At 54.0% G+C, this 25769-nt stretch overlaps 1 protein-coding gene across 1 annotated transcript; it reads left to right on the top strand.

Moving 5' to 3' along the window:
- Nucleotides 1-3064: 3064 nt before the first annotated feature.
- On the top strand, nt 3065-25714 carry E2F2 (E2F transcription factor 2). The gene is made up of 7 exons (XM_003989649.5): nt 3065-3785; nt 9321-9426; nt 11750-11969; nt 12718-12876; nt 14302-14416; nt 16240-16432; nt 22247-25714. Exons 1-7 carry the CDS (start codon nt 3534-3536, stop codon nt 22528-22530), a joined length of 1329 nt encoding a protein of 442 aa, XP_003989698.3. The 5' UTR covers nt 3065-3533; the 3' UTR covers nt 22531-25714.
- Nucleotides 25715-25769: the final 55 nt, after the last annotated feature.

The following is a 25769-nucleotide window of genomic DNA, read 5'->3' as shown; positions in this document are numbered from 1 at the left end:
GATTCAGTAGCAGAATGTACCCTCCTTCACCTGGGACACTGGGGATAAGCTCTTTATTCAGAATGACTCAGTGCCTTGGGAGCCAGAGGTCTGAGTTCAGTTCCTGGTCTCATCTCTAACCAGCCCTTAGTCAAATCTCTCTGCATTGTTTGAGCCTCAGTTTTCTCATCTGTCCAAATTGCACCTGTGTTATAGGGAAATATCAAGGTGATAGTGCATATAAAGTGCCTAGCTGGGTGCTTTATGCTGGGAGGTGCTCAGGAAATGTGAATTATCATCACCATATCACTGAGCACAGGCCTACTATGGGCTGGCACCCTCAGAGAGGAAGGCAGAAAGATGAAAACAAAGCATGGGTCCTGTTCCCAAGGAGCCTAGAGTTTCCTTAAATGTCTGACTTTAGGCTTTTTGCTCCTGCCACTCCGCCATTTGAGTTGGGCCTTAAAGCTGGGTCAGAGTTGAGCATGAGGGGATGGAAGGGAGAAGGGGCCTTGGGGATATGGAGCCACGGTAGCAAAACCTGGGAGATGGGAGCGTGTAACCCAGGAATGGAAAACTGCAAATGTTGTAGTTTGGTTCCACTGGGGCTTCTTCTGGTCCATCTCACACAAATCTTAGATAAAATATATTAAGTACCGGGGCACCTGGCTGGCTCAGTTGGTGGAGCATGCACCTGTTGATCTGGGCGTTGTGAGTTCAGTCCCACGTTGGGTGTAGAGATTACTTAAATATATGTTAAAAAGAAACAAATAAAATAAAATATATTAAGTGCACAGTAGTGCCCCTCTGAGGACTTTGAGGACAACTTACTGAATCGCACAGTAAATAGGTCACTTTTGCCATCCCCATTTCAAAGATGAGGAAATTGAGGCTCAGAGAGGTCCAGTAACCTGATCAAGAGCACAAGCTAGGAATGGATGGGGCAGGGATTCGTGTTTGGGGAGATAGACTACAGATGTGCTCCCACAGGAATTAGTCAGTTCCCAGGCAGTGAAACTAAAGCCAGCCCCAGCTGCCCGAAACTCAACCACAGAGAGCTGGCTCTTGGCCCCCTTGCTGGCTCCCTTCTTTAGTCTCAGCCCCACCCTACCACCCCCATTTCCCTTCCCGGCCCTAGGGCTCTGCTCCTCCCCCAAACCTGCTCTGCCACAATTCCTTCCAGGATCCTTCATCTGTAAAATGGGGATAATGATAGTGCCTGTCAAGGGGGGGTTGTGAGAATCATCACCACCACCATTTCAATAGTGCCTCAGAGTCCTGTGAAATCAGCCGAGTAGAAGCATTGTCAGCGCTTGATAGTTGAGGAAACTGAGGTTGAGGGGTGGTGCAGCAGCCTGTCCAGGGGTGCTCAGCTAGGAAGCAGAGAACGCGACTTGACTTGGAGCCTCCTTACCACTAAACAGAGCTTTGTTTGTTGAGTCGAAACACACTATGCATGGGAAGAGGTCAAGAAGCACTCTGGGAGGGGGAGGCAGGCAGGGAAGGCTTCCTGGAGGAGGTGAGGTTTAAGCTGGGCCTTGAAGGATCAGTGAAATGTGTAGACTGGAGTAAAAGGGTCTGTGTACTGGAGATAAGGCCAGAAATGTAACCACAGCTGCTATTTCTTTATGAACTAGGCTCCGTGCTGACAGCTTTACATGCATTATCTCATGAGATTTCCCCACAATCCAATGAGGTGGGTGTTAATAGGGATGAGAAAAGTGAGGCTCGGAGAGTTTATAAAACTTGCCTGGGATCACACAGTTAGTAAAGTAACTACCTGGGTTTGGGTTTGAACCCAGTGCTGTCTGCTACAAAGTCTGGGCTCTTAATCACCGTGCATTAGTGCCATTTCATCCATGATATCTGAGTTTGAGGACCTGGTATTAAGCTGGGGACTGACTCTGGAAGGTTTTGAAAGCCAGGCTCAGACCTGCATAGAAATCACATAGCACCAGGCAGGAACCGGCGGACCTGAATTTAGCTTCTGACAGCTGCACCACTCGCTAGCCAAGGTCACATCTTGGAGCCTCGGCATCTCTAAACTCGAGAGCCGGGGGATGTAAATGGATTACCAGCAAAGAAAGTTTTGAAAGAGAGAGGGAGGCTCTTGTGACCAAAGGATTGTTTAGGAGAAACACGGCGATGTTCAAATATTTACTGAGTATTGGGCTCTGGGAATGTAACCGAGAACAAGAACGAGCCCCGCACTCCAGACCCAGCCCCCACCCAGGCCGGCATGGGGCAGGACACAGCTTGGGAGAGTGGAGGAGAAACCTCATATTGAAACAAACAAGGGCTCAGAAACAAACAAGGGTACACCTCTCTGTACCCGCAGACTGTGCCTCCCACTTGGGCCGGCACCTTGTCCAGGTTGGACTGCCAGTTCTCAAATCAGTGAATCTCTGTGTGAGCTTGGGCAAGTTAAGGAGTCTCTCTGTGTCTCCATCTTTACCACGAAGACTATCATGCCTCTTCCCAGGATTGTTGGATTCAATTAAATAAAACAACTCGTGTAATGATCTAACTAACGGCGAGCCTGACATATTGTAGGCACTCAGCAGATGTTAGTATCCTCCTATGAAGAGGTATAAATGTTAGGCTCCACCCATCGCCCCCTGCCAAGAAAGAAAACAGGTTGCTGGCTTTCATTTTAGCGGGGGAGAAAAAGGATATAAAAGCGTATGTGCTAAATAAGCAACCGTGCAAACTAACAAAAGGCCTTTGGCCTGGGCAACGTGCTCCTGGGTCTGGGCTCAGGACAACACTCCGTGCCCAAATCTGCCCCCGCCCCGGAATCCGGGCCCATTACTCAGCGGGCCACGGTGCAGCTCCGGCTGCCTCTGCACGATACGGGACCCACCCTCCCAACCTGTTTCGCGGGCTGCGAGGGCCAGCGGGCGCCAGGCGACAGCAGGTGTGGCGGCCCCTTTAAGCAGCAAAGCTCGTGTTGCAATCGCAGCCTTGGGGACCGGTCCTTTCCGGGGGTGGAGCCTGTGCGTGGTGCGGCGACCAACCAAAGCGCGGCATTTTCCGCGGGAGATCCGAATTTCGCGGCACGCAGTTTGGCGCTAAAAAAAAAAAGGAGAAAAAAAAAAGAGGCACAGAAAGGCTCGGGGACTAGAGAGCCAGGCGCGAAGGAGTCGGTGCAACCGCGCCCCCCCCCTTCGCCGGTCCGAGCGCATCGCCTCTCCGCCTAGCCCCCGGCGACCCCGGAGACCCCTCCCGCGAGCTAGCCGGACCCCAAGCGCCGAGGCCTTTCTGGGGCGCGGGGCCGTCCGGGTCGCCGCCGCCCTCGGGGCGGCACAGCCCCTGGCCGTGTCGCCGCCGCCGCCGCCGCCGCGGGGCGATCTCTAAGCGGGGATCTCCAAGCGCTGCTCGGCTCGGCCGCGGGCCAGGAGGGGAGGGTCCGGCCTTGCCCCACAGGCGTCCATTGGCGGCTTCCCCCGGCCTCCGCGCCATGCCTCCGGCCGAGTGAGCCTCCCCGGGCTCCGGAGCCCGCAGGTGCCTGAGGGTGCGCCAGGCCCGGTTGGGGAGGGGGCGCTGTGCTCGCCATGCTGCGAGGGCCCCGGGCCCTGGCTCCAGCCGCCGGGCCGCCCTCGAAGGTACTGCCCGCGATGAGCCCTACAGAGCTGTGGCCGCCCGGTCTCAGCAGCCCCCAGCTCTGCCCGGCCACCACCACCTACTACACCTCGCTGTACCCGCAGACTGTGCCTCCCACTGCGGCGCCCGGCACCTGCCTCGACGCCACCCCCCACGGACCGGAGGGCCAAGCTGTGCGATGCGTGCCGGCTGGCCGGCTGCCGGTAATGCTGGGGACCTCCCCACCGCCACCCACCGCTTCTCCCTGTGCTTTTGCGGGTGTGGGAAAGGAGGGAGGGGCGCCGGGGACCCAGTTTGAGCGAAGCAGGTCGAGTTGGGGAGGGAAATGAGAGCTTTCGGCTTCCAGAACAACCCACTGCCCTGCATACCTGAGCAGAAGAGCCCTTCATTTTCGGATTTGGGATGAAATAACCTCATCTATTGGAGTGGAGTGGAGTGGCATTGTGGAGACCCAACCCACCACCCCCAGTGCACCGTGTGACCTTGGGGAAGTCCACGGGGGCAACACTGCCACCATTCATTCATTGCTGGATCCAGAAACTCGTACTGGGCATCTGGTATTGTCCAGGTTCAGGGCTTGACCTAAGGACAGTGGGGACTTTAAAAAAAAACAGGGCAAGGGTGGGGGGGGGTGTGTTTCAGGTCCAGTCTGCCTTGGACAGACTCCAAATTTCCCATACAGCCAACTCTTTCCCAGTTATCTGCCCTAGGTCTCCCCCCAGGCCCAGCCTTCCCTCCCAGCCAGCCAGTAGCAGGTGCAAATTGAGGGCAGCCCCTTGGGTTTCCTATTCAGATTGTTTCTTTCTCAAGCCCCAGGCCACTGCCAGGGAGGGCCCAAAGTGTGGCACCGGGTACAGGGTGTGTTTTGTGGGAGTGGAATTCCTGGAGCCCTTGAGAAGGGAAACAATCATAGGGTGGGGGTAGGTGGGGTGGGAAAAGCCCTGGGGGTACTGGGGGGGGGGACCTGGTTTCTGGTCCTGACTGCCACTAATTCAGTGGGGCCTTGCGTCAGTCTTGGCACCAGCCTGGGCTTACATTTCCTTTGCTTGAAAACGCATATGTATATGGGGTAGCTGGGCTAACTTATCTGAGGTCACTTCCAGCTCCAGGTCCTGGGTTTTGGAAATAGGCTCCAGGGAGGGGAAATGGGGGTGCTGTAGGCTTACTTAGTGGTGAGTGGTGAATAAGTTCAGGCACAGAGCTAAGACCACCCCACCCACACTGCCATAGAGACATCTGCTCAGACCTGTGTCAGTGAGCAGGCACGGACCCCCAGCCCTGCCTCTCAGTGGCTACCACTCCCTGCTACTGAAATCGTGCTTTGCCCATCCTCAAGGCTTTGAACCTTTCAGGGCCCCTTCCTGCACGTGATTTCTAACTAGGAGGAAGGAGGCAGGGGTGTTACTCCCATTTTGTAGGTCAAGGAGCCAAAGATAACTTGAGACCAGCTATCTCTCTTATGTTCAGCATTACCCTGTGAAGTAGAAGGTATTAGTAGCCCCAGGGAGAAACTGAGGCACAGAGTGGGGATGTGATCTGTCCAAGGTCATTCAGGGGGATGTATGACCAAGGCTGGCGATCATTGGGTCTCTTCTCTGCAGCCTTAACTTTCCCCGGTGCAGCCTGACCTAGGAGCTGGGTGCCCCCGGGGGAGGGGGCTCTGGGGCGGGCGCAGTCTCTTCTGGGCAGCTGCTTTCAGGCGCTCAGGCGGAGTTTCAGTGGCTGAGTTTCAGTAACAGCTGTGGTTTTGAACTGCTTCCCTCCCAGAGGAGCCCGAGTGCATCTGTCTGTAGCTCCCTCCCAGAGGGGCTCAGTGATCACAGCAAGAATGGCCCTCTTTTACTGAACGCCTCTCGTGTGCCAGGCACCGCTTGGCACTCTCCGCATTGTTATCTTGGCCAAGATGCCTGGGAGGAGGCATCTCACAGATGAGGAAACTGAGCAGAGACGTGAAGTCACTTGTCCAAGTCACAAGCCAAGAAGTGGTGGGAGAGTCTCCTTGCATCAGACTGCCCTAAAGGCCTGCCGGGCCCAGAGCCCCCTCTCCTGTCGGATGCCCCATGGCCCCCTGCCTGTGGGCAGGCTTGGCCCCCTGCTTACTCATTTTACCAGGGTGTGACCTGGAAGAGCTCCAAACCCAACCCTGGGTGTGGCCGCTTGTTTTGTGGCCGGGTTGCAAAGTGCAGGGTGAGCAGGATTTGTTGAGGAGCTGCTGTTTAAAAGGACCTCAGGGGTGGCCACCAAGTTCAATGGCAGAACGAAGCCCTGAGCCCTGGTCTCCTCACTTCCTGTCCAGGGCTCTTTCCAGCACCCTCTGGGGAAGGCTTGTGGTGATCCTCCGTGGCGTCCCTCCTCCGGCCGGGCACATCACACTGTTCTGTCTCATTCCCGCGGGAATCCGTGAAGAGGGTGGGGTTCTGTGCACAGTTCTCTTTCCTTTTAATTTGTCTATGTTTTCCAAATTCCCTCTGAGAGCCATGAAAGCAAACGGACATTTTAAGGAACAACCATACAAGCCAGGGCAGAGGAGGAGATGTAGGCTACCGAGCGGCAGAGCTGGGATCTGGAACACTTGTTCCTACCCCCGCCGTCTAAATGAGGACTTGGGGCTTGGGAGAACCCTGGCTCCGGCCCGTGTGTGCCCTCGGGCAAGTCAGCTCCCCTCCTTCGAGCCCCAGCTTCCTCACCTCGCTGCCCATGGTGGGGTTGTGCCAGGCGGTCTCGGACCCTCTCACTTCTGGAGCCGCCTGAGGAAGGAGCTTCGCTTTTGTCCTTTGGGGTTGGCAGGGGAGCTCGGATCCTGATCAGGCCTTTAGGAAACAACCGAAGGGGCTGCCTACGAGGGTCCAGGTTCGAGCCAGGCTGGCCTTTGCCCTTGGCACATCTCCGTCTCTTTCCAGCTTACCTCTGAGCTGTCTTTCTCCTTGCTGGTGCCCCTCGTGTTTTAGTGATAGCCGCTTCCTTGTGCGAGCGAAGCGCTTTGCTGCACGGTTGCTGAATCCCCAGCCGCGGGGGAGCAGATTATCCCGTTTTACAGGTGGGGCTCAAGAGGTCGACTGTCTTGATGAGCTCACCCAGCTGAGAAGGGGGGAGGCCTAGATGGGAACCCAGATGGGTCTGACTCCAAGGTTTGTGCTCAGGGCCCCCTTGGCCCTCATCTTCCTGGGCTTGTCCTCTGCCGCCTCTGTTCTGCAGGCTCAGGCCCATCTATGGGCTGACTTTTCTCTGGGGAGTGCCCCAAGGTGTCAGGGAGATGTCCAGGGACATTTTGCTGCTTAGGAACACTTGGAGTATAGCATAAGGGTGAGGGAGAGTAAGAGAAGGGAGGGAACTGGTGTGGGTGTATAAAATAATGGGGGCAGGTGGGCACAGCCGGGCCTTGGCTCAAATTCCAGCAAATTCTGGGGGGATGTGTGTGGGACAGAGCTGAGGCAGCCTGGTATGTGGCTTTGGCGTCAGACAATCCCAGGTTCAAACTCTGGCTCTGCCCTTTGTCTGTGTGACCTTGGGCGTGTGTCTCACCCTCTCTGAGCCTCCATTTCTCGTCTGCCAAGAGGGATTGCCAATACTGATGTTGCAGAACCGATGAGCACATGATAGGCCCAGTGCAGGTACTCTGTTCAAGGTCCTTCCTTCCTTCTCCCCGCCTTGTAGGTGGTGAGATTCTTCCTCAAGTGTTCTGTGAACTCAGCAGGGCCTGGCTCCTGTTGGGTGGGGGAGGTGGATGGGGTTGGGGAGACTCTGGGCTGCCCCACCTTTGCCTCAGGTAGAACTCAGCTTGGCTTCCCTTCTCCTCCTTGCTCTTGGCATTCCTTCTTGAGGGTGCCGGGATGGACAACCTCAATCAGATTGATAAAGGCCTTGGAGCTCACCAGGTCCTGCTTACTTCAGCTGTTAAATGGGGGTTGGTGGTGCCGGGGAGACTCAGTGAGGTGATGAAGGTTGGGGCCCAGCCCAGGGCATGTGGAAGGTCTCAGTGAGTGACTGGGCCTTTCTCTAGAGACAAGATGGGTTACATTCCCTAGGATCTAGGATCTCACCAACTGAAAGGTTAGAAAAAGAATATCCCAGAGAGACTTCAAGAGGAATGAGCAGGGAGGTGTTTGGATCGCGTCCAGGTCTGGGTAGGGGTGGAAGAGAGTGGCATCGTATCCAGGCTCCTCAAACCCAGGAGCAGGTCTCCTGAAATCAGTCCGGGAAGGCTTCCTGGAGGAGGCAGGAGCAGGGAGGGAAACTGATAGCAGGAAGAGCTGTCACCACCTCTGACACCTGTCAGCCCAGCTGTGCTCAGCAGCAGTTAGTCTCAGCCCTGCCGAGCATGACCTCACTGTCAAAGGTTAAAATAGGCTTCTCTGTCCTGACCAGCTTAGGGGTGTCTGGGCGGTTGGGGGGAGAGGGAGAGGAAGGAAATGGGTTCAGTGGCCCCCAGAAGGGTGTGTCAAGGAAGAGGCCAAGCCTGGATTTCAGAGAGGGGACTCTGCATTTTCTGAACACCTACTGTGTCTGAGTCACAGGGTGAGCACTTTGCAGGAGTTAGCTCCTCTATTCCTTATAATCATCCCTCAAGGTAGGTGATTGCTGCCTCATTTTACCAAGGAGGAAACTGAGGCTCCTAGATGCAGAGTACATCCCCAAGTCACACACAGACACAGTGAGTCCCTGAAGGAGCCGGGAGATTCAAGTCCAGGCTGGCTTATGCCCCCGTGCCCTAGTGCCCTAGCCCTGCCCCTGCCCAGCCCTAACCAGGAGAGAGGCCCCTTCCGGGCCAGTGCAGCTTCTGGGCCTAATTGGGGCCTGGTGGCAGTGGGGTGGAGAAGAGCAGACGGGTCTGTGGTTTGATTTCCCCAGCAGGTGTTTCCCAAGCTTGGCGGGAACAGGCAGGGGGAGCAGGGGGACCTCAGCTGTTCGTCCTTGAGAAGCAGGGGAAGGATTCATTGTCTGCCCCCTCTCAGCAAAGAATGGCAAATGGAGTCTATTCAGGAGGCCTTGGGGCCCTTGAGCCGGAGCCCAAACATGGGGGGTGGGGAATGTTTGCTCTGCTTCCCGATGTGGGCACCTCCCTGGGGTGTGGCACTGAGCCAGGAAGTCCCCTGGGCCTGGGCGGATGCCCAGCCCCACCCTGATAAGGGCCAGCTGTGGGGCTGTGATGGGCACCAGGGCAGGCTGGGCCAGCTGCTTTTGCACTTGGTGAGGCGGGAGGCTCTCCCCAGCCTGGTGTGGTTTAGGTCCTACCCACTCCTTCCTCCCCGCATCATCCTCTGGGCATGGTGCCGATAGAAGTGACCTTGGGGCCTGTTATTAAGGAACCCCGGGCTCTCGGCTGGACTGGCTTCCATAGTCTTCAGGAGCATGGACCTCGGAATGGGAGTGTTGTGTGCTCTTCAGAAAATAGGGCTCCCTGCGGCACCTGGCTGGCTCGGTCTGTGGAGCATGTAGCGTGACTTGATCTCAGCGTTGTGGGTTCGAGCCCCATGTTGGGCGTTGAGATTACTTAAATAATAAAATCTAAAAAAAAAAAAAGGTAAAGAAAAAAAAAAAAGGATTTCCTTCCCATGAAAGCTCACTTTTTGAGCCCCTCCTATTTCCTCACCAAGTGCAATGATGTTTTCACCAGGACTGGTGGTAAACTGAGGCACAGAAAGTAGCTGCTGGTGGCCTCCATGCTTTGGCCCCGACTTGGGGAAAGGCTGAAGGAAGAGTGATTCTCAAACCCTGTCTCTCTCTCTCCTCTCTCCAAGGCCAAAAGGAAGCTGGACCTGGAGGGGATCGGGAAGCCAGCAGTCCCTGAATTCCGGACCCCCAAGGGGAAGTGCATTAGACTGGACGGCCTCCCCAGCCCCAAAAGTAAGCCTTGCCCATTGGGCGTCTAAGGGCGGGCCCCGGATGGGGGATGGGTAAGGGCAGAGGGCAGCAGCCCGGCCCGAATCATCTGGAGTGATATTTGTAGCACACTTCCCAGTTTACAAAGTAGTTTCCTCTGGGTTGTGTCACGGGACCCTGCCAGTAGGTAGCTCTGTCCCCCTCTCAATGATGAGGCAACTTGAGACGCAGAGCTTGAGCGACTTACCCAAGGTCACACTGCTGGTGAGTGGGGTCAGGACTCAAAGCCAAGCTAGCACTGCTTCTCCCACACCGCACACCGCTCTCGTGACCTGAACGTGATGACCAGCGTTTTACGTGGGAGCTTACTATTGAAAAAAAAATTACATTTCCTGCAGTCTGATCTTTTCTAAAAGAGAGAATCCAGGGTCTTTCTCCCACATGCAGAGGGCTAAATGAATGACTCAAAGGGAAGTGAAACTTGGGTTGGTCTAACCCGCGTGGCCTCAGAGATTTTTAAGATCCAGGGGCTGCCCGGGTGGTGCCTTCCTAAAGTTAAGCTGCAGGGAATTTCTGCCTCTGCCTGCTGGTATTTTCAGTCAATATCCTGGTTCCAGCTGGAGTTTTAGAAACTATGTTAGAGAGGAACAGTAATTTGGGGGGGGTGGGGTCAGAGACCTAATGAAGAAGTTATGTGACCGGGTGGGAAACACGAGGGGCAGGAATTTGGGGATCTTGGGGCACCTGGGTAGTTCAGTCGGTTAAGCATCAGGTGTCCAACTTCGGCTCAGGTCATGATCTCATGGTTTATGGGTTCGAGCCCTGCATTGGGCTCTGTGCTGACAGCTCAGAGCCCATAGGCTGCTGCGGATTCTGTGTCTCTCTCTCTCTCTCTCTGTCCCTCTCCTGTTCACACTCTGTCTCTCTCTCTCTCTCCCTTTCTCTCTCAGAAAAATGAATAAATAAACATTAAAAATTTTTTTTTTTAATTTTTATTTTTGGGACAGAGAGAGACAGAGCATGAACAGGGGAGGGGCAGAGAGAGAGGGAGACACAGAATCGGAAACAGGCTCCAGGCTCCGAGCCATCAGCCCAGAGCCCGACGCGGGGCTCGAACTCACGGACTGCGAGATCGTGACCTGGCTGAAGTCGGACGCTTAACCGACTGCGCCACCCAGGTGCCCCTAAAAAATTTTTTAATGAAAAAAAAAAGGAATTTGGGGGTCTGGACAAGGTTCTGCCCTGATCTGACTAATCACTCCTCTTGTGAGCGTTGGTTGTCTCATCTATAAAATGAAACACACCGAGATCAGGAATAGCAATAAAGTTTGCTCTCCCTTTGATTGGTAGAGGCTGCCGGGATCGTTTTATTGAAAGGTACTAAGTGCACTGATCAGTCAGCAATGTCTGTCAAGGGTGCAAAACCTGACAAAAACAGCCCGTGTGCCAAATGCTTGCCATCTGTGTGTTAGGGGATTCTAAAATCCCCTTCCGGAGGAATCTGAGACTCTCTAAAACTCAGTTTCCAAAACTAGTTTGGCCACTAGCTTGCTATATGACTTGCAAGTCACTAAATTTGCAGAAGTCCTCTTGTGGTTTAAGATGCTGCAGCTGAGATGTGGTCTTGGGACATCCACCTCATTAAGAAAGCATCTTTTTTCATGCGCCTGCCCCGTGTGATAGTATAGGGCTGATTCCTTTCAGATAATCATTGGGCTGCACGTGGAAAGAAAAAGCAAATCTATACACATGTTCTCGAATCCCAGTCCGTTATTCTCTCCCTACCATAATCCTCGATTCCTGACCTAGCTGGCGGGATAGGGTGATGGTTAAGGAGGAAGACTGCAGCCGGACTGTCTGGATTTAAATCAGCTTTGTCACTTTCTAGCCGACTGAGCTGAGCAAGTTACTTCACCTGTCTGTTCTGAAGTGTACTCACCCGTAAGATGGGATGCCTCTCAGGCTGTTGCCTGAGAGGGTGTTGCAAGGATTAAATTTGTGGTATATGGAAAGTTGCTTAGAACGGTGACCAACACACGATAACTATTTGTTGGTGTTGATGGAGGTGGTGTTTCTAGGGCTGCCCTAAGCTATAATGGAAAGGGGCTATGAACTAGGAGTTAGGATGCTTGGTTTCCAGTCGCGCCCCTGCCCCTGCGAGACCTCAGACAAGTCACGTGTCCTCTCTAGGCATCAGGGTCCCTGCCTGGATGGTGGTGGCGAACGACCTCCTGCCTCACAGTGCTCTGTAAACTGGAGAGTGGTTGCTCCGGCCCTCATGCGAAGAGAGGTACTTAATGGGTCCAGATCAAAGGATGAGGTTGTGACTGGGCCCCTTTCCTCTTAGCCCCCAAGTCCCCTGGAGAGAAGACTCGGTATGACACGTCGCTGGGGCTCCTCACCAAGAAGTTCATTTACCTCTTGAGCGAGTCCAAGGACGGCGTCCTGGACCTGAACTGGGCGGCTGAGGTGCTGGACGTGCAGAAGCGGCGCATCTATGACATCACCAACGTGCTGGAGGGCATCCAGCTCATCCGTAAGAAGGCCAAGAACAACATCCAGTGGGTGTGAGTGCCTGGGCTGGGGCCGATGGCACCAGTGGGTGCACGTGCTGCGGGTGAAGGTGCGGGGTGCCCCGTATGCAGTGGGTGTGTCGGGGCTGCAGCTCAGGGTGGCGTCCGATAGGCTCACGTACCTGCCGGGAGCAGAGCCAATGTATTTAAGGGGGAGGTGGAAGGACAGATGTATATGCTGGGAATATATTGGGAAAGCAGGTTGGGGCAGCGTGGAGAATGGTTTCTAGGACACGCAAAGGCCCAAGAGAGGACCCAGATCCTCTTGAGTTGGGATCCCAAAGATTCCCCTCTTCCAGCTTAGGAAAGTCCCCTGGGAGCTGGGCTGTAGCCACCCACACTCCTTGCAGCTCTGAGGTAGGAGTCCCCCAGGCTCCTTTCCTCCTACAGAGAGCAGAGCGGACCTGCAGCCCCTGGCGCGACCCTGAGGGAACCCAGGCAAGGCGTTTGGGGAGGCGGGGGGGGAGGGGTATAGGCATTGACAGCCCCCCAAAGTGGGGTGAGGCTTGATTTGTTTCTTTTCCCTAGCCCAACCCTCAGACCTCAAGTTCCAGTTCCTAGCAGCTCCCCGGGAGCTAGGCAGGGCCCCTGATCTGCACAACCCAGGGGGCGCCGTTGTAGACCGTGTGAGTGGCCCCATCCTGGGGTTTTGCACCGCCTGTTTAGGTCTGCACAGCCGCCCTGGGGTTGGGGCTCCTGGATGTGCGCTGAGACTGACACTGGGGGACTGCTCTGTTCCCAGAGGCAGGGGAATGTTTGAAGACCCGACCCGACCTGGGAAGCGGCAGCAGCTGGGGCAGGAGCTGAAGGAGCTGATGAGCACGGAGCAGGCCTTGGACCAGCTCATCCAGACCTGCTCTCTGAACTTCAAGCACCTGACCGAGGACAAGGCCAACAAGAGATATCCTGTTTGGTGGGGGGAAGAGGTCAGGGAGCAGGGCCTTATTGGAGTTGAGGCAGCACCTCCCTGCAAGGCCTAACTCAGCCTCGGGGGCTGGCATATCTGTTTCTTCCTTCTTTGGTGGCCTGTCCTCACGAGCCTATCGAAGTTACTCCTTATAAAAGTAAGTCCAGTTCCTTAAATCTGGAAAATGGAGAAAAGAACTAGGTGCCCCCTTCATGTAGCCATTGTTTCTTAACTATACATACACAAGGGGACAGGTTATTAATGTAGTGTGTGCCTGATATACATAATTTTAAAAATATTTTTTTAACATTTATTTTCAAGAGACAGACAGAGTGCGAGTGGGGGAGGGGCAGAGAGAGAGGGAGACACAGAATCCCAGGCAAGCTCCGGGCTCTGAGCCGTCAGCACAGAGCCCGATGTGGGGCTCGAACCCACCAACAGCGAGATCATGACCTGAGCTGAAGTTGGGCACCTAACTGACCTAGCCACCCAGACGCCCCTACATAACTTTTTTTTTAAAGTATTTATTTTTGAGAGGGGCAGAGAGAGAGGGAAAGAGAGAGAGAGAGAAACCTAAGCAGGCTCCATACAGCCAGCAAGGAGCCCGATGTGGGGCTCAAACTCACGAATCGCGAGATCATGACCTGAGCTGAAGTCTGACACTTAACTGACTGAACCACCCAGGTGCCCCATATGTAACATTTTATATCCTGCTTTCTATCACCATTTTGTTGTTACAAATCCTTCCTAACTATTTGCTTGATCCATGAACTTGTTGCTATTGGACCATTTTTTGCAAAACAGCAGTCTCATAGGATTTAACCTCATGTTCAGGATGATTTGAGAATGTCCTACTCAGACCACATTCTGGTTTGTTAAGGCCTAGAGTCAACACTTAGATTGATTTGAGATTTCTGCTTTTATAAAGCAGCATTGTGATGAATATTTTTGTATAGAGAACATTTTCCTATATTTTTTACTTCTTTCCTTAGGTTGGATTCCTAAGACTGACACTATAAGCATGGGCTTTGCTAAGGCTTTTCACACACTTTTCCCAATCAGATGGTTCTACCATCTAATTGGTCTTTGGATCTGACTTTGTGTTTTTGGAAGGATTCTAGGCATGGTGAGAAACATAAAGAAATAAGACGGAGCCCTCCTGTCTCAGAGCTAATGATACAGTCTGAGATGAAGTCTTTACATAAAAAACCGTTATGAGGCAGCATTAAGAAATGATTTATACTCCTGTTTGTTTTCAAAAGGGATGGGGGGTAGCCTATGATAGTAGGAGAACAGGTTATGGTGTTTGGTTATTTCTAAGCTGTAGACGGACTGAGAAAGAGATGTCCAGAGGCTTAGGCTGGCAGGCCGGGGGTTTGAATTGTGACCAGCTACTTCTCTTGACTCTCCTGCCCCTACACTGGCCTATGTGACTTACCAGGACATCCGTGCTGTTGGAAGCTTCAAGGAGCAGACAGTGATCGTTGTCAAGGCCCCTCCTCAGACAAGACTGGAAGTGCCCGACAGGAGCGAGGTGAGAGGGAAGCATTTGGTGGAGAGCAGGGTTAGGAGGGTCCCAGGCTGCTCTGTATGCTCTGTCCCTGGTGCTGCCCGACCCCAAGCTTCCCAGGTCCGTGCTGGTACCCATTACAAGATCAGTGGTCCCCGAGCTGGGGGCAGAAATGGCAGAAGCTGGAAAGGGCAACAGGCATCAGATGCTGGCCCGAGAAAATCTCCGTTCCTGGTATCTTTCTGCATCCCACGGCCCCCAACATTTCTGGGCACACGCACACATGTGCCCATACACCGTGGTGTTAGCGCTCACAGTAATCCTTTCCTAACTGTGTCTGGCGAGGTTAAAGACCAGAAATTCTTAATACTTCCTTATGAGGTCCTCTGTGCTTTGACCTCACCAGCCTCTTCTCATATGCTGCCCCATGGTGTCTTTGCTTCAGCCACACTGACTTACCTACAGCTTCCCGCCACACTAAGCTCCTCCCCATTGTAAGACCTTCACCCAGGCTGTTCCCTCCAGCTGAAATGCTCTTTTCTTTCTCTGCCTGGTTTACTGCTGTTCATCCTACTGGTCTCAACTCAAACATCACTTCTTCAAGGAAGCCTTCCCTGATTACCACGCCCCCCCCCCCCCCCCCCCCAGATTTCATTACTACCTGTGCTTTTCTACCACACTTGACCTCCGTTTGCTGGGTGATTGGTGATTCTGTGATTGTGTTCTGCTTCACCTATTAGAGTGTAAGCTCCACAGAAGCATGCCGCACTCCTGTGGTAGCCCCCCCCCCCCAGCCCAGAGCTGGACACACAATAAACGCTCAAGAAATAATTCGTTTAATGGAAGGACATTAAGATAAAGGAGGCCCCACCTCTGTCTTGGAGGAGCTCGGGACCTAGTGAGAAAAAGACCCAAGCAAGCAGTCATCCTGCCATTTATAGACTCCAGGTGCCCAGAGAAAGGACAGTTGGAGGAAGAGCCCATAGATGGCTACAGGTTAATTGGGTCCTAAAGCATGAACAGGAGTTGTCAGGGGAAACGGGTGGGCAGAGGGCAGTGCAGGTGCACCGGGTGGAGACCTAAATGCCTGTCGGAATAGCATGTGTGCAGTTAATCATGGAGGGAAGAAGCAGGGGCGGGAAGGCCAAGTTACCAAGATGCTTTGTTACAAGTAACAGAAGGCCAAGTCCAAATGGCTTAAGTTGGGGGTGGAGGGGACTAAGGGGAAGCAAGTGAGAGGTCCAGAGGAAAGGCTTGGGGATTGCAGGCAAGGCTAGATGCAGGAGCTCAAACTATGACTTTCAGTTCGCCCCATGCTCTCCATCTTTCTCTGCCATTCTTTGTGCTTCCATTAAGGCAGGCTCCCCTTTTCTGGTGGCAAAGCTAGTTTTCATGATAACCAGCTCGGTGACCCCAGTGGGAAGGGAGCTTCTGTTTCCCACGAGTCCCACACGAGTCCTGGGTCCGATGCTCCTGGACTGACCTGAGTCGTGCGCTACCCTGAACCAGTCACCATCACGGTGACTTTCCCAGCCTGTCCCCCAAGCTCACCCATTGGAGTGGGGAAGAGTGCTGTCCCCCCACAGTACATGAGTTGCAGAGGAGTGGCTTCCCAAAGGAAAATCAAGATATTCTCCCTAAAAGAAGGGGACCTGGGGACCGGACAGGCAGCAAGAGCGGATGCCCACCACAGGCCAGACAGGGCAGGCGTCAGCACCAAGCTCAGGAGTTGCGCTGGCTCACGTGGATGGCGGGAGCCGTGGGTGTCCATCCATACACCCCACCCCGACCCATGAGTCAGTGCCCAGCTGCCCAGAGCCATGACCTGGCTTCTCTTCTTCCTCCAGGAGAACCTACAGATATATCTGAAGAGCACGCAGGGACCCATCGAAGTCTACCTGTGCCCAGAGGAGGTGCAGGAGCCGGACAGTCCGACCAAGGAGCCCTTCCCCTCCCCCTCCCCCCTCGGCCCCATCCCTGACTCCACCCAGCCCAGCAGCAGCACTGACCCTGGGATGACAGAACCCATGGCATCTCCAGGTAGGACCCTCTGTCCAGAGGGACAGGAGGTGGGGAGAGCAAGCAGCCTTAGCGTTTCCTCTTCCACGTCAACATTTGTTGGGCGGCGAAGAGGGGTACAGTCCTTCTCCCCCGCTTGTGTGTTTGCACGTCACACTTTATAGAGCACATGCGTGTTCTTGTCCCAGTGGGGAGGCTAATGCTGCTCTGGGCCAGAGGGGTCCTGGGCCTGAATACCAGCACTTCCAGTTACCAGCGATGTGACCTTGGACAAGTCACTTAACCTCTCTTGGCTTCAATTTCCTCATCTGTCAGTTGGGCATAGTAACTAACAGGATCTACTTAATAGGGTGTGAGAATCAGAGGAAATAATACAGGCAAAGCGCTTAGAACGGCACCAGGCAGTAACGGCTAACTATTCTTGTCATTATTACTGCCACTAGGGCTGGTACCACACTTCCGTGGTGACTACTAACGACAAAGCCCCTGGCACTCAGTAAGCCCTCAGTGAATGGGAACTACAGATGTTTGAAGGAAGGCTCAACTAAGATTTTTTAAAATTAATTAATTAATTAATTAATTATCTATTTATTTATTTTGAGAGAGAGAGAGAAAGCATGAGCAGGGGAGGGGCAGAGAGAGAGGGAGGGAGAGAGAGAATCCCAAGCAGGCTCTGTGCTGTCAGCACAGAGCCTGACATGGGACTCGATCTTACAACTGGGAGATCACGACCTGAGCCAAAATCAAGAGTCAGAGGCTTAACCAACTGGGCCACCCAGGTGCCCCTGGGAGTTTGGAAAATTAATTAATTATTTTTATCTTTTATTTTATTAATTTTTTGTTATAATTAAGATTTTTAATTTTTCTATTAAAATTTTTTAATGTTTATTTTTGAGAGAGAGAGAGAGAGAGAGAGAGAGAGAGAGAGACAGACACAGAATCCGAAGCAGGCTCCAGGCTCAGAGCTGTCAGCACAGAGCCTGACCTGGGGCTCGAACTCACAAACTGTGAGATCATGACCTGAGCCAAAGTCGGAGACTTAATGGACTGAGCCGCCCAGGCGCCCCATGACTAAGATTTTTTTAAACCATGACTGTATCAGGTACATCTATTATCACGTTACTTTTCACAGCCATTGTTGAGGTAGGTGTTCTTGTCCCCAGTTTAGAGATAAATAAACTGAGGCATAGAGGTGATGTGACTCTCCCCATGTCCTCTCCCAGGCCTCTCCCCACGAGGCTCAGAACAAAGCGAGGAAGGGGTTCCTGACTAGAGAGGCTCACCCCTGGCTGGGAGGTCGCTGTACGGCTAAAAAAAGCTGGCTATACCTGACAGGAAGTAGCATGAGTTGAGTCATGAGCAAAGAGGCCGGAGAAGTCCCAGGGAAGGAGTCTGGAAGGAGTAGAAATGGGAGCCCAGGAAGGGCCCTTCCTCCAGGACGGCTTATGCCCTTTACTGGGATCACACATCAGGTCAGACTGACAGATCCTTTCAGGTTGTGGAGGCCAGTGTTCAACTTTCTGTTTTCTTAGCAGCAGAATTCCCTTGAGTAGAACCCTGGTGTTTAAAGCAGCCAGAGCTCAAGTTGGTCTGACGGAGGAGGCTTGGTGGGGTGTCCACAGAACACACACATGGATTCCATTTCTTTTTTTTTTTTTAATTTTTTTTAACGTTTATTTATTTTTGAGACAGAGAGAGAGAGAGAGAGAGAGAGAGAGAGCATGAACAGGGGAAGGGCAGAGAGAGAGGGAGACACAGAATCTGAAACAGGCTCCAGGCTCTGAGCTGTCAGCACAGAGCCCGACGCAGGGCTCGAACTCACAGAGCGTGAGATCATGACCTGAGCCGAAGTCGGACGCTTAACCAACCGAGCCACCCAGGCGCCCCTTCCATTTCTTTAACTCAAGGGTTCACAAACTATTGCCTGCAGGCCAAATCTGGCCTGTTTTTAAGCAGCCCATGAGCTAAGAATGGTTTTCACATTTTTGAAGAGTTGGGGGAGAGGAAGAAAGTGACTGTGTGACAGAGATTGTAAGTGTTCTGCAAATCCTAGAATACCATCCGGTCCTTTACAGAAGTTTGCTGGGCGCTGATATAACTCAGCCCTCCATTTTACACATGAATAAACTGAAGTGCAGAGAGGGCAAGTGACTTCCCTAAGGTCACACAGAGGTTGGCGGCAGAGCTTGGACAAGAGCCCAGACCCCCAGCTGATCTCTCCTGTGTCCTGGTCTGGTCCGGGGATCCGGGCTTCTCCCGGCACCAGCCATCTGTCCCTCTGGGCACCTCCCAGTGTCTATCTCCCACTCCAGACCTGTGCCCCACCCTGTTCTCTCTCCTCCCTCGCTCTGCTTTCGCACTTCGCTGTCAACATGTGCGCATCTCTCCTGAGTTAGAACCACTTTCGCTTCGGATGTCCTCTGAGACTTGGGGCAGAGGCGGGGGACCCTCCAACATAAGCGAGGGCGAGGTTTTTGCCTCAGTTTTACAGATCAGCTGTGCTCCCAGAAGGAGTAGAAGCTGACAGAGCAGTCGGTGGTGGAGCCAGCCCAGAAACCAACCACCCTGGCCACGTGGTCTCTTGGCGACATCCTTGCCGAAGGGAACAGGGGGGGTGTTTTCTGGAAGGTATCCGTGCCTGCATGCACGCGCATACACACACTCCGTGTTCTGGCCCGAAGCAGAGTCATTTTGAGGTCTGAGCACCAGGGTCCACATCCAAAGAGGAGGCCGCAATGGTCTTGGCACCCAGGTTCTGGCGTCGTGCAGGGGAATCACTAACCCTTTGGGGCCTCGGTTTCCCTCGTGTGTAACGGAAGGGCTTTGGACGGAAGGGCTTTTGGAATGGTCTCTGACATTTGCCCACCTATGACATTCTGAGGTCAACCTAGATGTAGCTGTAGCACAGGGGATGACTCTGAGAGACTCGGGCTTGAGTCTGCACCTCACCTGCTGTGACTTGGTGACTGTAGGCGAGTCACTGTGGCCCCTTGGAGCCCCCGTTCTCATGTCTCTAAAAACTGGGACACTTAAAACTCCCTCACGATTCCTGGACGGTTTACAGAAAGTGACACAGCGTGAATGCGATTTTTGAAAAAGCTTATACGAACCGGCCGCCTGCTCTGTGTGGTTTGGAGATAGAGGAGTGAGTCTGAGCCATCGGAGTGCGCGGAGGCCCAGGTGTAAAGAACGGCTCCCTCTGGGGGGTGATAACCGTGCAGGAGAGAAAGGCCCAGCAGAGGCTTTCACGCACGTTGTCTCGTTCCTGCTCAGCACGGCAGTGAGCTGGAGCCTTATTCTTCCTCTCGAAGAAAACAGGGGCTTCACCCGGTGGGGTGGGCGGGGCTGGGGTCCGAGCCCAGGTCCTCCCCCTCCTCCCGAACCAGGCCTTTTGCTAGAACACCTCCCTGCAGGCCTCTGCAACACGCTAAAAAATATTCCATTTTTTTTCCATTCAGATATGTTTAATTGACTTCTTTGAGCCTCAGTTTCCTCATCTGTAAATAGGGGTCACAATATTGCCTCCTTTGGGGCCACCTGAGTGTCCGAGGAGGTCAAACACACCTCTTCCCGGGAACCCAGCCAGCCAGGGCAAGCCCGTGGTAAAGCTCAGTTCTTCTTACCATTGGCCAGGGCAGCACTCAGACAAGCTGCCCTCTACTTCACTTATCATTGAATCCTCTCAACAACCCTGGGAGGTGGGTATAATCATCCCCGTTTTAGAGGTGAGGAAACAGAGGCTCATGCACATTAAGTCGCTTGCCCATAGACACACAGGATCAGGCAGGCTGACAAACCACAGCTGTATTTTCCAAGGAATGCGTGGTTGGGGGTTAAGTCATGGCTCAAACGGAGATTCTGGGTATCAGGATATATTTGGGGGGGCGGGTTCTGGTGCCTTATTCCTCATCCCTGTGTAAGAAGTCGCCTTTTTACCTCTAGGTGGAAATGCACCTGGTGTGCTGGGAGCGAGCCTGGGACAGAGGGAGTAGAAAGGCAGGCAGGGGCCAGATCACGCAGAGCCTTCTTGACACTGGTTGAACTTGGATTTTATTCCCAGCCATTTAAAAAAAAATTTTTTTTTAATGCTTACTTATTTATTTTGAGAGAGAGAAAGGAGAGGGGGAGGGGCAGAGAGAGAGAGAGAGAGAGAGAGAGAGAGAGAGAATCCCAAGCAGGCTCTGTGCTACCAGTGTAGAGTCCGATGTGGGACTTGAACTCAGAAACCATGAGACCATGACCTGAGCTGAAATCAAGAGTTGGACGCTTAAGCAACTGAGCCATCCAGGCGCTCCAACTCCCATTAAAAAAAAAAAAAAAATTTTAAATTTTTATTCATTTTTGAGAGAGAGAGAGAGAGCACGAGCTGGCGAGGGGCAAAGAGAGAAGAGGGAGACACTTAATCCCAAGCAGGCTCTGGGCTCCGAGCTGTCAGCACAGAGACCGACGTGGGGCTCGAACCCACAAACTGTGAGATCATGACCTGAGCCAAAGTTGGACACTTAACCGACTGAGCCCGCCAGGCGCCACCCCCCCACCCCCTCCGCCAGCCCTTTTTAAGCTAGAACACAGACTTCAAGGGTTGAGGCAAGCTGACTGGTAAGGAGGCCCCGTGGAACTGGCAGAATTCATTCAGTTGTGGAAATGACCCATCTCGCTGCCGGGCTGGGTGCTAGGGAAATGGCGGGACTGTGTGCAACTCTTGGGCCTTTTGGCTTAGGCAGCTGAGTGGGTGGTGGTCCATTCACTGAGGGGGGAAGACCAGGAGTGTTTGGTTTTGACGTGCTAAGTTCTGGGGTACCTCGGTTCTCTAAGCAGAGGCGTTGCGGGAGCCGAGAGCTCGGGGGCGAAGTCTGTGCCAGACGCGTCCACTGGGAGCGGGATTGAAAGCCAAGGGGCAGCTGTGGTCACCCGAGGAGGTGTGCAGCCAGAGAGGGGAGTCTGAGGCTGGAGCCCTGGGGCACTGAGGGCTTAGAAGTTAGGAAGAGGAGGATACAGAGCAAAGGGGGCAGGAGAAGTAGCCAAGGAGGTAAGAAGAAAACCAGGAGACTCTAGTCTATTAGAGCCAAGTGAAGAGGTGTTTCCAGAAGGGTGTGAATAACGGCACCAGATTCTGCTGGAAGTCAAATAAGACCATTGGTTCGGCAACGTGAGGTCACTGGTTCAGTGGCGTGGTGGGGACAGACCTCAGTGGAAGAGTGAAGAGTGGCGGGCAGGTAGAGGATACATTTGGAGGGGGTAGAGGGTAAGCACAGGCAATTGCTGAGAAATTTTGCTATGAACAGGAGCGATAAGCTGGGCTGGGAATTGGAGAGGGTCATGAGGCCGGGGAGGCTGCTTTTTAAAGATAGGAGTCATTAGCGTGTCTTTGTGATGATGGGAATGATCTGGGAGAGAGAGAGAGAGAGATTGGTGATGCAAGAAACAGAGAATGTGGTTTCAGGGGCCAGGAGCTTGATGGTGAGAGGGGGTAGGGGTTTTGGGTTTTGTTTTTGGTTTTGTAAGATTTTTATTTTTAAGTAATCTCTACACCCAACGCGGGGCTCGAACTTATAACCCCAAGATCGAGAGTCAAGGGTCGCGTGCTCTACCGACTGAGCCGGCCAGGAGCCCTGAGGGGGTGGGGTTTCGAGAGCTGGAGATCCCATCTCCTCGGAGAGGAGGGGAGGGAGGGTAGGAACATGAGGGCGGTGGCTAGAGCGGTACCAGGAAGGTACACAGGGAGAAGGGCGCACGGTCGTCCAGAGGACGGGAGGGCTATTCTTGCGCTCCGAGGTCTGACCAGACTCTTTGGGGCAACAGGCCCGGGTATGACCTTTGCCTGTTCGTCTCCAGGACCAGCGCTGACTCCCCAGCAGGCCCTGCAGCTGCCAGCGCCTCCGCCACCACCACTGCCACTTGTGCCCCTGGAGGCCACCGACAGCATGCTGGAGCTGCCACACCCACTTCTGCAGCAGACCGAGGACCAGTTCCTGTCCCCCACCCTGCCGTGCAGCTCCCCCCTGATCAGTTTCTCCCCGCCTTTGGACCAGGACGACTACCTGTGGGGCCTGGACGGGGGCGAGGGCATCAGCGACCTCTTCGACTCCTATGACCTCGGGGACCTGCTGATTAACTGAGTGGCCCTGCCTGCCCCCGGCAGCCCGCCCCTGTCTCTACCTCCTCACAGACTGGCAGGCCCTCTGCCCGCACAGGGACGTGGGACACAAGGTGCCGTCCTCAGGGTACGGGGGTCTCCTTTTCTCCTTTCTTACCCCCAGCCGGCCGAAGCTGTCTTGGGGGGCCATGTAGGGGATTCGGGTGAGGAGCGTATCAGAGGTTGGGTCCCCTCCTTCCTAATGGAAGCTGAGCCCGGAAGGCCCATCCGGCTTCTGACCTCTGACCTCTCATGCGAAGAGCCACAGGTGAGGCAACCAGGTCCAGGGAAAGGGCCCCGGCCCCCCCCCCCTTTTGAGGGGGAATTAGGACCCTGAATTTATCAAGAAGCACTTAATGCCTTTGTATTTATTTCAGGTTGAGTTTTGTTTGTTTGTCTTCCCTGAGTTTTTAGCAGGGAGATCATTCCAGTTTCTAGTAAGACTTCTCAAGACAGGCCCGGAGCTGTCCACTGTCCAAGGGCAAGCCAGGGCTTCCAGAGCCCCAGGCCAACTCCCCAGTTTCCCCACATCCGTGGGCTGGGTCTCTGGGGGGCCGTCCCGTCTGCTAGAACGCTACTTGCACTTAGGCCTCGTGATTCTAGTACGTGGTGGCCTGGCATCTCCAGCTGAGGCGCCAGCCTTGGATTCCTGGTCTCCTCTGTCCCAGAGATGGTGGCAGGGAGCCACCCCAGGGTAGGCGGCATCGAGGCTCCAGTTCTGGAAACCTACTTCCTATGGAATCCCCTACCTCTCCCTCAGGACATGAAAATCAACCTTGCAGGGAGTCGGCACAGAAGAGCTCCCGGGGAAACACGGACAGGGACGTGGAAGGCGCCGAGGGCACCCTTCCTCTATTTCTGCCTCTCGCTTGGGACAGGTGCTGTCTTGCAGTGAGGACCTGGGAGGGAGTGGCAGCCCCCCCAAAGAGACAGGTGGGATGAGAACAAGAAAATGCCAGAAAGCACCCCCTCTGGTCGCTGCTGGTATAGTCTCCCCCTTCCCTGGAAGGCTTTTTTTGTTTCTTGGAGGCAGTCATTCTCTAAGGACCTCCTCTCCCCACCAGCTCTCACACAGAAAGACCTCTCTCTCCCCGCCACGCCCCCCCCCCCCCCAGCCAAGGACAGAGGTGACCAGGACTTGGTGGCCTTTTGCCTCCTTTTGTCACAGGAATGCCGAAGCGCTGACAGGAAGCTGTCTTAAGTGCACACCAGACCTTGGCAGCTAGTGGGGCGATGGGTGTACGTTAACTCTTCAGGCGTAGGGTCCTGAGAAGGTCTCTTGCCCTCCTCTCTCGAGCCCCCACAATGGCTTGACCATCCCAAGGTGTCTCTGGAGCCCGCTTGGGTGTGGGGGGATCAGCTCTCCTCCCCACTCAACCTGGGGTGGGGCTGCTCTGGGCTGAACCAAGGCTGTGCCCTCTGGAGAGAGGCAGCCAGGGACGGTGGTCTGAAAGGCCCACCACCCACCCTCAGGGAGCTAGGTTTCCTCAGGGGCTCAGCTGGGCAGCACTTTTCTTTTTCTTTTTTTTTGAGTTTGTAGCATTAAGTTGGTTTTAAATATGAAGTTGGCCTCACGGGATTGCTCTTGAGCCGACCAGAAGCTGGCATCTGAAGTTTGGGAGGTAGACTTGTTTGGACATGGGGGTCTGATGGGAGCTAATGCCCACGTGGGGACAGTCTTGCCTTGTCGTTTTCTCAACTTCCCGGGCCCCTAACTGCCCTCTCAGGAGTGGTCAACAGGTCACAGATGCCTCGTGCTGTGAACAGGGCTAATTTTGTATGCTTTGCAGAAGCTCCCCTGATACTCATAGGGGGCTTGTCAGAAGCCTGTCTCGAAGCCCAGTATGTCCAGGGTCAAGGGACTACCTTGGCCCTTGGGCAGGGGGAGGGAGCGTTGCATGGAATCTGGTTGGGGGCATGTGGGGCCAGAGATTGAGATCTCTGGGCTGCCATTTAGCCGTGCCCCATCTCTGAAGACAGAGACGTTTGACTTCCATGCCTTTGGCTCTGTCTAGAGTGTTCTCCTGGAATTAAAGCAGACAAAGGGGAGAAGAGGCTTGCAGGACCCACCGGGAATGAGTTTAATGGCAAAGTCTGGCCAGAATTCAAGCTCATTCCCCAAATTCCCAGCCATAGTGCTGGACAGACGGGCTGCCCCTTGGGCCCGTGGCCTGTACCCTGAGCAGCTGCCCCTGTCCTGTGCTATCCCCTCCACACCCTGCCTGGCCCCCGGGGCTGGACCGCCTAGGCCAAGCCTCCGGCTAGGGGCAGGGGGGTTGGGAGGGACACAAGCTCATGCCTGTTTCTTGCCAGTGACACTTGAAACCTCTCGAGTTCCGTCAGGTGCTTTAAGAATGCATTTTGGCTGGAATTTCTTTTAGGGGCCACATGTAAACTTGAGACCTAGCCTCTTTCTGAGATATGTTATTGCTGTCAGGATGTTTCCCCAGCTCCATCGGCAGCCCACAAGTCACCTGTGTCCCCAGGGGCACCAAAGGTTCGGGGGCTCCAGGGAACTCGGTAGCATTAAGTTGTGCGGTAGAGTTGGAGATTCAAAGAGATCTCTTAAAACCAGGGACATGCTCCCATGTCCCTTCCCATGAAAAGTGTTCATTAGATCAGTGTGGTGTCCCTTCTCCACAGCAGTGCTGTGGTTGGACTGGTGTAGCTGTGGGGGGTGGTGAAGCTCAGAAACCTGGTTCTGGGATGGTTTTGACTTTCCTTTCCCTCCCCAAGTTTTCTCAGCCTCAGTTCTGCACAGCGTGTAGTTTTCAGTAAAATCGTTTGGGTGTTCGCACATCTGAGCATCGTGTGGCTTTAGTGCATTTGAAGTGAAAGCCTTTTGGGGTTGTTTGCAAACAGCTTTCTGGTTCTCATCGTGTCCCAGGGTCCCCACCTCACCCTGGGACACCATTCTCCCACGAGGACCCTTGGTGACCAGAAGCCCAGCCAGCCTGCTGGCTCCTGGGTGAGTGAAGAAGCCTTGAATATGGCACGTGTGTCTCGAGGGTAATTAGGCCCAAGAGAACTCGGTCCCCGTGCTGGGACTCTGTACAGGTCACTTCCCTCTGGTCTGGTTTTTCCCTGGGTCCTGCCTTGATGAGCACCATGTAAACCTCCTTGTGTTGTGATAATTGGGCATTAAATGGCAACTCTGGACACCTTGATTCTTGTGTTTTCTGAAGGTCATTACCAAGTGTGAGTCTGGGGACTATCCTGACC

This window comes from Felis catus, chromosome C1, assembly GCF_018350175.1.
Source record: "Felis catus isolate Fca126 chromosome C1, F.catus_Fca126_mat1.0, whole genome shotgun sequence".
Lineage (NCBI taxonomy): Eukaryota > Metazoa > Chordata > Mammalia > Carnivora > Felidae > Felis > Felis catus.
Note: the sequence above shows the minus strand (reverse complement) of the source record. Positions and strands in the feature narration are given on the sequence as shown.